Source organism: Hypomesus transpacificus, chromosome 12 (assembly GCF_021917145.1).
Source record: "Hypomesus transpacificus isolate Combined female chromosome 12, fHypTra1, whole genome shotgun sequence".
Taxonomy (NCBI): domain Eukaryota; kingdom Metazoa; phylum Chordata; class Actinopteri; order Osmeriformes; family Osmeridae; genus Hypomesus; species Hypomesus transpacificus.
This window is the reverse complement of record NC_061071.1, coordinates 8,079,112-8,093,975: the sequence shown is the minus strand read 5'-3', so window position 1 is coordinate 8,093,975 and position 14,864 is coordinate 8,079,112. Positions and strand designations below refer to the sequence as shown.

Below are 14,864 nucleotides of genomic sequence, written 5' to 3'. Positions count from 1 at the left end.
ATGAGTTTGCTTCTGCTTAAAACAAGTAAGTGTGGCTGCTAGTGCAGTATAAAACATTGCACTTTATGAGAGTTTTTCAAATAATGTGTTGATTTCAAATCTATAAACAAGATTATCACACTCAGTTATATGTACGGTGTTTGCAGTGTTCATCATCCTCCTAAACACACATCACTGACACATATCACCATCTGCATGCTCAACAAGCTAAACATGGTCACGCTGGGGGACTAAAGAGAGTCAATTCCTCATGGAGAGCTTATACGTTCCTGCATGAATCATTTCACAACATTCAATATTGAAATGCATGAAATAAGGATGAGCAGGTCATGGGGCACTCAAGACTGTACTTCTGTACCGGCTGAACGACGTTATGCCTATACTGTTTATAGAACAGTATTTTAAGGATGCTGATTATTTCATTAATGCATGTTCAGATTTTTTTGTTTATTCTTTGATTTGCTAAATCAAAGAAACAGCCTGAAATGTCTACCAATTTATTTATAATGTTTACAGTTTGTATCCAGATGTCAGGCAAATGCTATGAAAAATGGATCAATACAGTGCATCAAGTGTATTACATTAATTTTGACATTAAGGTATTACACTACATAAGCATTTACTGTAATGGACTGGCTGATAGCCCAAAACATCATCATTACTATGTTGACCTATGTTTTTCATTTAATTTGACAATAATTGAGTTTCGACTTAATGGTGAATACAAGTAAGCACACATTGTTTAGTGGTGGGTGCTATGTCTTATCACTCAGATGTTTCAAAAACATATCACATGTAGTTGCCTGGTATTCCCTTAACATATCCAGAAATTGCTTTCAGAAAAGTAGTGGCTTGAGGTATAAATGTTCATACAGATTAATAATGAATATGAAGAACTGGAAATCATCACTTTTTCCTGTTTTTTATGTGCTTGGTCAACTCTCATCATCAGTGGGTTTGTTCCACCTACTTCTCTGTGCACCATTACAAATGGGTCATTTTGCAATATGACTACAAGTTTAATATACCATGAACAATGACAGGGAGCATCATCCGTACAAGGCATGCTATGTGGCTTTGCTCCAGAAATATACACAGTAGCTATCTGGAGATTACACACTGTCCAGGTGCCTTTCTAGTTATATTTTAAATAGCTTGGCTGTGGTACAGGTCAGAGGGGACGGTTCTCATGTTCAAGTGGCACAGGTGAACCTTTCCACCTGAAAGGGAGTCACACTCAAAAGTAATGTCCGGCAGCAAAGCATTCATGCTAGCATGCATTGTTTTATTCAGTCATTTTTCATGTGTTGATATAATGCTCGACTAGTAACTTGAGATCTTCAGATGTTACGTAAAGTAAAGGTAGAGCCTGTTAGACAAGTATCACTGTACATACATAATTCAGGTGCTCAAATATGTTTACATGAAAAAATACCATATTTCTTCCAGCGGGGGGTCTAAACATTAAGTCTGTTTGACGTTAACCACAGAATTGCTGAAATATTAACAGGCACTAGGATTCATAGACACAAAACAAAGAAAACAATTCCTCAGACTGAACATTGTTTTGCACTTTGCTAAATGTCACAACCAAGGCCTACAGGGCACATTTCCTTTAACTCTCAAAGGACACCAATCCCAATGCTTCCAGTTGGGTCCACACACCAGTCCCAGTCCACTGAAGAAGGCCTGCATGCATCCTCTGATACATCAATTATGATGGGCAATGGATTGACTGGAACAGGCAGTGAAGCACCAGGGAGAAAGAAAATGGAAGTCGTGAGGAGAGCAGTAGAAAGGGAATTATATAGCTATTGTTGTGTAGTAATTAAGTACGGTGGATATGAGGGGGCTAGGGCTGAGGGGTGAGGGCGACGGGGCTGTACCACAGACTTTATTTGCATGACAAAAACTGGAAAGACTTGACATGCCACTTGAGTGAAACATGAGTGACTATGGCAGGAAGGCAATGTTGAGAGTGGATTTGTCACGAAACACATACTCTATACAATGCACCTCCATTCTCTCAAAGGTCATCAGTTAAAATATATAGAGTAACTTAAAAGTATACTATGTTTCACAGTTGTGAAAGGTATGCACCTTGAAAGATGACATGCAAAATAATGAAGTGTACTTAACTGATAATGATACCTAGACACGACAAGCCCTCTACAGTGTATAGCAAACATCTGTCATGCAAGCAATGATGACTCATTTGGTGACATTTTGTATTTGCTTCAGAGCACTGAAATGACCAAAATAGACTAAAACTGAGTTATTGATGCAAGATCTTAATGACCATGCTAACCATCACGTAATACTTAAAACACGTGAGGTAAAACATGTACAATAATACAAGATTTGCAATACCATAATTTTATTTACATTTCATCAATTATAATCTGTTCATAGCCTGTACAGCACAAAAGGCACACAAAAAACTAAGATCAGTGAATAATTATGTACATAATATACAGAATAAATTATCTAAATTTTAACAAAGGTTGTAGAGTGATCACACCAATTAACTTACCAAAATCCATGTGTTTGAAAGCATTTTTCGAACAGTTATCATTATGGTCAGATTTGATTTGCGAAAAGACAAAACATACACAAACTCTGACACACACAAGCACAAAGATGTCAGCGTGCACACACACACACACACATACACACAGAGGATAACATAAAGGGCCATACATTAGTGGCTGTGCTCCTTCGATAAAGGGAACAAGCTAAAACAGTGTTGTTCAGCATTATGTTGATTGTCATGCACCATCTTTTAAATGGCGTTTGATTAGTGCAATGATTCTTTTTACCATAACAAGAATACTATATACTCTTACTGTTCCGTCCTTTTAAGTGCTAAGTTTACTCAAAACATTTTTGTGATAACACATTTTTTACAACTGCCACAGGTTAGAATACAAAATAAGTATTGAAATAATAGTATGGATAACTGGTAAAACTCACCACTAAAAAAAGGTATAGAACCATATATACCCAAAATACACGTTGGCATGGTTATGAGTCTATGGCACATAGAGCATGCTGACTATGGCATATAATTATATCAGCCTGGCAAAATTGATGGAAAATGTCCAGGGCAGCCGATTGTCAAAGGAGTAACTGTTACACATACCCTAAAAATAGTTTTACCCCAACTACCAAAATTCAGTATTTGGCCAACACAGTATGTTATCACCTATACAAAGTGCTGTCTATAAATAACAAGAAAATACAGTATACATTCTGTGCTACGAATAAATTGTGCTGCTTGTGAATCCAATAATGCTATGTTTTATGTCATTTGTGTCATATGGTGTGAAAACGGCAATTGGACAAGGCACTTATCATGTTAAAAATAAAACCTCTTTATTTCTTGTCCTTTTTCAGTTAAATTGAGTTTGATGCTCCAGTACCTCTAAATAATCGGGCTCAGTGTGTAAGTTAGCTTTGAGTTCAAAGTACTCGTTTTTAGTTTGCTCAACCATGACCTTGCGTGGTCTTGAGTACATAAGTGTCTCCATTAATTTCAGCTCCTCTTGGTGTCCTGGGACCTGAATCTCCACAGCAGATTGCAGCTGGGGCATATTTTTCCTGAGGTACTCTGTAATTCCAAGCTGCTGTAGCTCTTTCTCCCTCTCTAGTATGTTCTTGTAGAGCGAGTTTGCGTCCCCAAGGGTGACAAACTCGGCTGGACACTCGCCTGGCACGGCTCTGAACTTCACATTGGACCCTGTGAGAGGGGACATGTTCTCTTTCTCCATGATGCTCCGGCAGGCATGCTTGGAGGGTTCTTCCACGTCGTAATCCAGGTCTGACTCGTGTTCTTTGTGCTGAGCGCAGTATGTAGGGTTGCGGCAGATCTGGACGATGGGACTGTGTGAGCGTTCCTCATACATGGTGCCTCCGGTCCTCTGTGTCAAGGTGTGGTGGGTGGTTTTCTGGCCGTACATGCTGTAATGCAGGTGGATGGGACTGCTGTTCTCCCGCGGCTGCTCCTCGGCCTGCTTCTTCTTGGCTCTTCGTCGACGACGATGCACGATGAACACCACGGTCCCCGCCGAAAAGAAAATGACCACGAGGAAGAGTACAAGCAGGCTGAGGATGAGGACAGAGAGCGGAACAGTGTCCGTGAGGGAGCTGAAGAAGCCCCTTGAAGTTGGGTTGGGCCCTAGCGTGGTTGATGCCTCGTCCGCATCAGGAGGTAAAGAGTAAAACGTCACCAGGCCAGGGCACAGCAGCTCGTGTCTCAGCAATCTCAAATCGGCTGAGGTAACTTTCGGTGGGGTGTGACACAAAATGGAGCCCGCAACTGTGTCTTTTCTGAGCTTCTCCACCCACTGTTTGAGACTGACTAAATCACAGCTGCAGTCCCATGGGTTGTCCTCCAAATAGATCTGTTCTAAAGACTCAAGCTGGTCCAGCACGTTGCTGACTTGCAAGTGCATAAGCAGATTTTTCCTCAGATTCAGTTTGGTAAGGGGTACATTGCGGAATATTTGTAGTGGGAGTGAAGTAAGCTGATTGTTATTCAAAGACAAGAGCTTTAGATTTGGCAAAGCATTAAAAGAACCAGGAGCAATTTCTTTGATGATATTATATTCCAAATACAGGTATTCAAGGTTGTGGAGCCCAACAAACATGGTGGGGTAAAGCTTTTCAAGTCTGTTACCATTAAGGTACAATTTTCTCAGATTGCTTAGGCTGAGAAAAGTTTCATTGTCTATGTAATCAATGCGGTTGTTAGCTAAATTTAGCAATTCCAAACTATCATATGTGACAAAATCATATTTCAACAGTCTCTGGATCATGTTGCCTGTCAAGACAAGCTTGGTGGGGCTTTGCTGAAGTATTCCAATATCTGAAATCCTCTGAATTCCTCTGTCCTGACAATGCATCAAAAACCCAGCCACAGGGTGATTATGACAAGAGCACTGCTCAACACAAGGACTCTCCGGAGTAGGAGCTGGCGTTGGTAGCTTGGCATCATCCTTGGCATCCATCAGCTTTGGAATCTGAGCCACTTTGGAAGACGGCGTGACCACCATGTCCAGAGACTTGGAAGGCTCCTCTAAGTTGATATCAACATGGGACCGGCAGAGCACATCACGTCGGACTTTGGCCAGGATGATGCCTCTGAGCTGGTGGGGGCTGTTGCAGATAACCTCCCCAATGGCTGACTGGGCTCTCATGTTCTCCATCCAAATCTTCAGGTGGAGGATCTCACAGTCGCATACCCAGTCATTGTCTTCAAGAAGGAGTTCCATAATACGTCCAATGTGCTCCAGGAACCCCACATATGGCAGTGTCTGAAGCCGATTACCACGCAGGTCCAAATGGGTTAGTGGTACAAACCGGAAGATGTTGCCGGGCAGAAACTCAATGGTATTGTCGTTGAGGATCAGAACTTTGAGACGGATAAGTTTGTTGAATGCCCCAGGTTCAATTACATGGATGGAGTTTGTGTCAGCCTGGAGAAATTCCAAATTTACCAAGCCGAGAAAAGTGTCTTCTTTCAGGGTGACCAGAAAATTGCTATTAATGTGAAGCTTCTTCAGTGAGCCAAGCGCACTAAATACTCCTGGTTCTAGCTCTTGAATACTGTTAGCCCCAAGATGCAGTGACAGGGCATTCTTAAGACCCTCCATGTCCTCTGCACGTAACTCCACCAAATCATTTTTGTACAGATTCAGGTGGAAGGGTATATCTGACTGCACTTTGATTTGTGAGATTTTGCTGATGTTTCTGTGCTCACAGTTAAGATGCAGGATGCCATCTCTTTCTTCACAGGTACACAAAGAGTTGCAGCATTCGCTCAGAGATGCCTTGGAGGGCTGAATGTCTTGGGAACTAGCAGCAGCAAAAAACAAGCAAAGGAAAATAATGCAGGGCAGCATTTCTGTCTGAAGTATCTGTAGAGAGAGAGGAAGGGAAACATGTTAACAAAATGTGTTCAGTAGAAGAAAATCATGGATAAAATAATTGATAAAATATACAGTGCCAATATGAATCATTATTGTTAATTATTAAATCAAGTTGATGTTGATTTGGTGATGTCCCAGAAAATAATTTTCATAAAATAAACAGTGTGAGCCTAACCCATATAGCCCACACTTCAGATCATGCATGATTCAGCGGAATTGATTTGAATCCTTATCTAATCTTCCGAAATTAATGATCTAATATGTATGCCATTTCAAGTCTCCATTTTTTGGGGGGGAATTATAACTTCTCATTATATATATAGGTAAGTGTTATGTCCACGACATTGTGCAATACCTCTTGGAGGGAAATGGAGATGGTGGTGCAATAATGAAACATGGCAAGTGTATCCGGTTTACATCACCCATCTATACACTCGAGGTCATGTATGAATGATGATGGAGTTTCAAAGATACTGCACCATTGGGTATATCCTAGACACCACATATTTGCAACCGTATTAAATGTTATCATCATATATATTGGTTCCATTCCACATTGTCAAGGTGCAATGAGTGTGTGATCCGAGTATGTCTTTGAATTTCCTTCAACCAAATTGATATTTACTGTAGGCTACAATGGTAGATCGAGTGTTTTGTGCGATATGACAGGCCTGGGTGTATGACAGCTCTGTGCCGCATTGGTGTGCAAAAATGACACTGATCAAAGACTGACGCTGCCTAACCCATCAGGGTGGGGGTGGAGGTAAAAATACATACGCACAGTACAGTGTGAATAAAACCCTATTGACAAATGACTGTGCACATCACACATTGTGTGATGGGAAGAACAAGCAGCTCAACTGTCTCACTCCTATTTTCTGAACCAAAACTTGTTCTTGCTTCTGGTGAAGCAACCACACAATTCAATTAGAGGCCAGTGAAGCCTTATAATATCTGCTCATGCATGTAAGCATGGCCAACACGTAAGCAAGCATTCACTGTTCTTGAAGGAGAACACTGAAAAAAGAATAACTCGATGAACATCACATTCCAAGAAAAAAAAGAACAAGAAAGAAATCCTGATATAGAAAGTATGTCCCTGATCCCCAGCGGGTTTCTAATACACACAATGAGTCTGTGCCATTTATGACCACATAAATAGGCCTTCCACTCTTTAATATCTATCCCAACATGATAACAGATGTTTTGAAAAGACTGGGTACTTTTTAGGGCCATCAAAACCGTTACATGCTTCATGGAGGGTATAATAGAATGTAGTTGAGTCACATGTACCCTTTATAAACTGTCCATGGCTCTCCGCTAAATGACACACAATAAAGCTCTTGCCTTTTCCATCACTGAGAAACTATGCGCTATAAACTGTTTGTCCGTTCAAATTGATCAAATTTGTTGTGAGTGATGCATCTAATACTTCCACACCCAGAGCAGTGCAGATGGTGCTGATATTGCTTAGTGGAGTCATCATCACCGCAGGGGGACGACAGCCACGCGGGGACGTCAATCACGATCACACGTGCTTGCTCGGTCCAAGAACAGGTTTTTTTAGTGGGGGAGGGGCGGGGGGTCTTGCTACACACTGCATACAAGATGCTGTAGTGTGTTCCTCTTTAGGCTGCTTATATAAAAGGCTTCTGTGCTCTACTCTGAATCTTCAACATTCCATTTTTATAGATGGTATTATCTTGCTAGTGTTACCCTACCACTAAGACACCCTATTTGCCCAATGAGTAATTAGGTAATTTTAAATTGATGATGCCATGCTTAAATTCTTCCATCTTCACCCCAATGAGGTTCTACAGTGATGGTGCTCTTGTGCCAGCATCATGCTTCATGCCAAATTTATTTTGTCTCTGTCAGGCTATTTCTTTCAGAACAGATGTTGAAAATCACGCAATGTCAAGTATTCCTTTTTATTGTGTATTCCAGCAACGATGGCACACCAACACACCATTGGCGGTATGCAGTGTCAGAGACACACAAGTCTCCATGTCTTCACATAAGATCACGTCAGCTTCGAACCTGTTTCGGTCACGTAGCTATGCTGACCAAAGCTAAGAGCTGAACCCCCGATGAGATGTTTATATTTGGTCCTGATACTGTAGGCCAAGCACCTCCATGGATACGTGTGGCACTGCTGTAACACAAATTGTCGCTGTTCGCCCGGCTGGTGGGCCTCCCTCACTGACAGTGAGCTTATCCATGATAAGCTAATAATAGCATCACAACAGGGGGCCCACGGCTCCCTTGGTGAGCGCAGAGGGCTTCACTTCAAATGATCTGTTTAACTAATTTGATGCAATTAATTCACAATAATTAGCAGCCGTATACTTATAGCGGCATTAAATATGTTAATAATGTATTAAATAGGACAGACATGTGCAGATGCTGTACTGGATTTACTTGTATCCGTGCTGTCTCAGGGCTCTGCATTGGGCAGCTTGGGAAGGACCTAGAGTCCAATCTCCAGACAGTTGAACTTGAAGTTGTTTTTGATTTGTTGACTTGATTTGTCTTCTTAGACATGTAAACTGTAAAAGTAGTTTTCAAATATACAAACTGTGAGGAAAGCTTTGATCAAGTGCACCTCAGCCATTTGGAAGTAGCCTATTAAGCCAAGGTCTGGTGCATAACAGGAACAAGGTTCAAATACATTCAGTATCTGGCTGACAGCTATTTTATAAGACTTGTTTGATAAAACTATTCTAGAATTTCACACACAGATACAGAGCTGGTTACTGAATTATAGAATACCCATAATTTTTCTTGTCTTTAATTTGGTCACAGAGATTAATGACTATACAGTAGAAATACTAAGCCTGCTAGTATTGAACTGGTGAAAAACCATGCCTTGCAAGACAAATAACATGTCTCATAACAGACTTTAAATATAGCAATACATTTGACCAATCAGTGTTCTACTTTCAAACATACAAGGTACAAAAAAAACTATGGACACAATAATTATGACTTAGTACAAAACAAGCTATTTGTCAGCAGTTCCTAAAACTGTAAGCTGTGTAGGTTTACAACAAGCCGAGTCACAATTAAGTATTTTATAGCCACAACATCAATAATCTTTGTGTACAATACATCTATGACATTGTCTCACAGGCGAAATAACAACAGTCAGATTCAAAATTAAGCCTATCATTAGCACAGCTGTTGAATAAGTAAATATTAAACTCAGTGTATCCCTCTTCTTTCTCTTAAAATATGTTGAAAACCATAGCGTAAACATTGAAGTCCTCCTTATTTTTGCACTGGGATGACATCAATGTTTCTCTATTTAGAGGTGGCCAACAACTCCAGTAAATGTGTTAACGCTGCAAAACTAATGTGTATTCGGAAGGAAGGTGGGGTACAACTGGAATATTTCACCTCTATTTGTGAGTGGAACCGCACATTATGTGCTGCTGTACACTACTGTGACCTCTGTGGAGGACCCTGCAATGTTCCCAGGCCAATTACTGAAGGACAGGACACTTCTCTTTTCCACTGTATTGGAAGTGATGTGGCTGCCCTACAGGGATACCACTACACCCACACATCTATGTAGATGTGCATGGCCCTCAGTCTCACAGACGATGGATAATAATTACTGCATTCGCCCACTCAAAGCAACAAAGGTTACTTGCTGTTCCTTTCAGCTTGTCTAATATGCTTGTGTGTGTTTTTAGTTCTTTAGAAGAAGAAAAAAAGAAGGGGCAAGAAACGAATCTGTGCTGAAATATCCCAGAATGGAATGTGTATTCACTTTCACTGCAGTCTATTATTGTGTTTTGAGTTGAACAGATGCAAAATGATTTCTCCCCATGAGAATTTGCATGATCTGATTTGAATGTGAGACATATGGTTAGATGGCTTTTACGAAATATGGTCTTAAGCCCTGAGACAAATTCACTAATTCTAGGTCAATAAGAAAATTTAATTTCCAAATCTAGTTACAAACATATGCCTTGTTTTGGTTCTCATCTTCAAAGTATTCATAACCTTCCTAACTGCATGGTAAGTAAAAAAAGGAATCAGCTCAGCTGTTCAAAAAAGTGGATTTGTGACAGTCATTCAATTATGGGCAACACTTTACATGAAGGGCGTAACTTTGTGGTGGCAGTATAGATTATTCAAAAAGTGTGAGAAGGTACAGCAGAGGGGTGTAAGGGATAAGTGGATATTGTAAAGGGGCAGTTGAAGGTTGTGTTGTAAAAACATGCATTATGCATGATAAAGCATAATACTTAATAGAAAATGACTGTTACCAATGCCCTGGTGAGAGCACCCTGCAGCCTCTTGACATGTTCGCGATGCTATATTGCATGCAGACTTGACTTCCCGGCGTGGCAGTGGGCCAGCCGAGCCAGCGGTAGGTGAACTTGCCAGCTTGCGCAGGGGGACTGTCTGCAAAAGCAGGCTGTCTTAACATGTTTAATTGTACGTATAAAGTAAACCCACACAGCCTAGATTAACCTATACTGCCAAGTACACATAAACGCAGAAATGTACACCATGTTAAAGCCAGAGTATACTTTTTCCAATGTAGTCTGGCAAAACACCTAACACCTTAACTGTAACTAAAATTACCAGAGGCACAGGCTTTGCAGGTCGTATATGATGTCTACTTTAGCTACTTCGAAAATGCCCATAATGGACAGTTTTTGCGAGAATGATTAAAGAATTAGGTAGGTCTAAAATAACCCTGCTGTGTTTTTAAAGAAGCAATAAAGTTACAAAAAATGAGTAATATTATTCTGCTGAAGTGTGCTTACCCGCAGTGCTAAGGGAGATACTAGGTAATCCAGAGGACGCCTGGGTTTAGAGGGTGACCATTTGGAGGCGCGCAGAATCGACGCATTAAAAGTAACCGCGAACACTTTATCTCAGTTTTACAGTTTCTTAGAGTCCGTAAAAAAATCTGTAACGTTGTAATCGTTTCGTTCGTTGTGTTCTCTTTATGAAGACAAAGACAGTGTATCGTTGATCTTAAAAAGTGTGCATGGTTATTCCATGGGAAGTGCTCAAAAAACTGCACCAGTCCGCCTCCTTGTCCAAGGTAGTTTCTTTGGATGTAGTATCCCCTCACTTAATCACGTGTTTAATTTACAAATCAGTCTTCTTCGGCATAATGACCGGAACTCTAGTTTACAGATGTCTTCTTTGAAAACACTGCTATCAGGCTGAACGACAGTGAGTGAGAAGTCGGTTGAAATACCAGAAAGATATATTGGGAGTTCCTTCGCATTTGCATGCTTTCGAGCTACGGGAAATATCTTGTGTAGTATTCTGTTCTCCGGCTCCTCCTCCAGAAGGGGTTCTGGCTATGGACCAGAGCACACACAGCACATCGTGAATGAAAACTGGAGGCAAGTCAGTTTCACATTGGAACAATGTAACCTTGTGTGGCACAATGTATCAAGGTTATGATGTACAGTATTGGAACCAGAAAACCCCTGAGGACTGCGTGTCCTATCACACAGTAATCATAGGAGCCTATTTGATTCGTAGTACCTCTATATTGACAGTTTTCCACATTGGTCTGTGGAAAGGAGTCTATATAGCCTGGAGTTCTTATTACTTTATCTAAACCATGCTCCAAATGGGCTAGATGTTCTGGTCAGTGATGCATAATCACGATAAGCATCTGGGTTTAGCTGATAACACTGTGGCTGTCCCCACTGCGGTCTGACAGTGACAGAGGGGACGTTGACAACTTTAAAAAAATATATAGTGTTTGTTTTCACTTTACTCTTGTCATTGTATGTGACAGGGTGTTAAAGTTATTTGGATTATTCTTAGTGCTGCAGTGGGAAATTTAGAATATTTCAGAATTGAAATATTCTAAATTTCTAAATAATAAAAATATTATTTAATATTATTAATATTATTAAATATAATATTCTAAATAATAAAAACTCACATATCCTCCAGATTCATAATATAGTGGGAACTTACACAAATCTTTAATAAATATGATTTAGACATATTGTGTGTAATGATCGACTGATATGAATGAACCTCCTCATTGTTCTTACATACACATTCTTACCCACATGTCAACATTTGTATTTTTGGCCATTCTTGTCCAGCAATATTCACTTTTTTTCCAAAATGCTGAAGATTTGGTAGCAGTTGATGGCAAGAACTGCTGGAAGTCAAGAACCCTGCTGGTTTTGCTATGTGGGATATAAGGTGACATAGAAGTCTCTCTCTCTCCCCCTCTCACAGGCTTCCTCTCAAACTAAATTTTTACATAAAAACCTGTCAAAAATGTAGGAAGACATTAAACTACTGTCTGTATGTGTCCCTTGTGTAAATGTCTAAAGGTGAAGGTTCAAGTGAGTGGATGTAGACATGCTGATTCTTCTATATGCAAATTGGTACATGACAGATTATTTTGTGAAAGTGGACTGCAGGTGTCTTATTCTTGTTTCTTACATGCTATATGCTCATGACAAAATTAGGATAATTCCTTGGTCCACTTTCAAGGTGCTGCCTTGGTCAAATATATTTGAGGTAAAAAGGTGAGTATGTTTTCGTCTTGATGAAAGATGAACAAACAAACCTCAAGTTCCAACTTGTACTGCTAATGTGTGCTGTAGGAACTAGTATAACCTGTCTTTGAGAGTTGTGCAATCAGAAGTTGTATAATGCTTTTGATTATAATTATTGTTACTCTTTATGTGGTTTGGCTGATTTATGGTTGTAATAATTTGCATGTTTACTACTGTGTGGTGCTTCTGTGAAAGACCACAAAAACTCAAATCAAAACATGACTGAATTGGCAATTAAACATACGTATAAAAAAATATTCTCAAACACAATTATCTGTTTTAATCCCCTTCATTATCATTATTAGTTTAAAATGTTGAATTCCAAAGTTTATGACTTACCTTTACACAAAATGAAGTATTCGCAGGTCAGTGTCAACAACTTCACAAAGGATTCCAGACCTACACGCCCCAACCTGTATTGGAATGTGGACCTTTCAATCATTGCAACTCTAGTCTTTTTCTGTCCAAATTCTTACTTGAGATATGTGTGCATGTGTCAAATGTCCACCAGGTTGCATGTACTGTAAAGATACATACCGAGCTGTAGATCTTTGAGTCATTCAGATATTTTACAGATTACGTACGACTGTAATTTATTTGCCGTGCTTAGTCATCAATAGGAAAGGTCAGTCTCAGGCATATATACATCACAGTTAGGACTGTACATAGCAAAGGAAGATGGGATGAAGATACTAATCTTATTTAACTCAAAACCTCTGTCTACAACTTTGAAAAACAGCTATGACTGTGAAGTATGTAGAGTTCTATAACAGTTCCCAATGGCCACAGCCTAGCCTTGAAATCTATACTGTGTATCTCAGAAGCGCTGTTTGTTGACAGGTATGATCGTTATGGTTCTAAGTATGAAGTGTTCCATAGCAGCTCCTAGTGCCCCACAGCATTCAAACTCTAACAATTTAGATTGTTGTTTCAAATCCTTCTGAATCTGAATTATCTGAAGTAGGTGGAAAAGGTTCATGTGATAAGGGAAAACTTGTTTGTAGATTGTTATGCATGCCTAGCTCAAAAGTTCAAAGGGAAAATCATTCTCCCGTTTTTTCATGTGTTTCCCAGGACAAAAGTGTGCATAAAAGTAAAAAAAAACAAATTCATTTTTCTCTGAGTTTCATCGTTCAAACATGTTGTATTTATGAAGTATTGTTGGTCTGTCGGCTATGTGTGCTGGCAATTGTGGGTCATCAGTGATGTTGGAAGTCTGTTGGGGTATACTGTAATTGTCAACAAGATAAAACTTCACAAAATATCGTAGAGTATGTTTACCTGTAAACAGACAAAACAGATAAAAGGGTTCACAAACAAATGCTTCTTTGTGGGCAAATAAACATTTAGAATAGGTGACCTGTTCTCTAAAAAGTACACTTTATGAAACAAAGTATGTCATTTGCTTATCTTTTAAAACTGGAACTATAATCTTGAAGAACTCAAAATAGAGTCAGTTTCCATATAATCAAATGGAAAACCCACAACAACATGTTAAGAAACCTTGGTGAGAGTTCAGAAGTGCAAATTTCTGGTGCAGATGTGTGGAGAATTGCAAATGAGGTGTATCTTGTATTTCTATGGTAAAACTTTTGTTTAGTTTTATTGAACTTGTGAGCCTATGTAGTACAATATGTTATATGCAAGACATCTACAACATGAGTCAAAGTTACTTATGGACAATATTGAAAAGGGTATCATGTGATTGTGCAGAAGGAAAACTAGACAACACCTGTCTAACCTCTATACTTAAGGGACATTCGTTTGATATAGCACCAGTGACTTCACCTGAGACCTGATACCTACCACTACTCCAAACAAACAGTGACTATACCTGGCAATATCCTGTTTATTGTTCATGAAGGGCCCATACATAATTAAAATTGAACACCTTTCTTTGTCCATACACCATTGCACACCATCTATTGTATGTAATCCCTTTGTGTGCTTCTGCTTTATTTACATACCTTGTATTCCTCTATCACCCGTTATCCTGTAGACAGGTTTTTGTGGTGACCTTCTGTGACCTAGTGTGGACAGAAGCCTTGGTGAAGGAGGACAGTTTGTATCAGTCATAAAAAGGTCTGTATAGCTTGAGGGAACATCTTCCTCCCATATGTTCTCCCTTCCTCCCTCCCTCCCTCTCCATCTCTAGCCTCTCCACTTAGTGTCTGTGTAATGGGTGGCCACTCCGGTTCATCTGTCTTGTTGCTGGACAGGTTGCATCTCGGGGGCTCATCTTAATTGTTTACTCACTTGTGACTTTGGGCCAGAGCTGGTGAACCAAACCTGTGTCTTTTAGTTCAATTCCATGAGACCAATGTCAGAATCAGAAAGGGTTTTAATCGCCATCAAAAGTTTGCACAGA

At 39.8% G+C, this 14,864-nt stretch overlaps 1 protein-coding gene across 2 annotated transcripts; it reads right to left on the bottom strand.

The window, feature by feature from the left end:
• Window positions 1–998: 998 nt before the first annotated feature.
• Window positions 999–12,909, bottom strand: slitrk6 (SLIT and NTRK-like family, member 6). Of its 2 annotated transcripts, none has more exons than XM_047031198.1 (2): window positions 12,836–12,909; window positions 999–5,918 (listed from the first exon to the last, which is right to left on the bottom strand). In XM_047031198.1, exon 2 carries the CDS (start codon window positions 5,901–5,903, stop codon window positions 3,393–3,395), a length of 2,511 nt encoding a protein of 836 aa, XP_046887154.1. In that variant the 5' UTR covers window positions 5,904–5,918; window positions 12,836–12,909; the 3' UTR covers window positions 999–3,392. The 2 variants fall into 2 exon arrangements, with proteins under 2 accessions (XP_046887154.1, XP_046887153.1); XM_047031197.1 differs by lacking the exon at window positions 12,836–12,909 and adding an exon at window positions 10,715–11,263.
• Window positions 12,910–14,864: the final 1,955 nt, after the last annotated feature.

What these genes read in the sequence shown, in the direction of transcription:
- slitrk6 (XM_047031198.1), bottom strand. Translation starts at nt 5,903, where the DNA reads ATGCTGCCCTGCATTATTTTCCTTTGCTTGTTTTTTGCTGCTGCTAGT.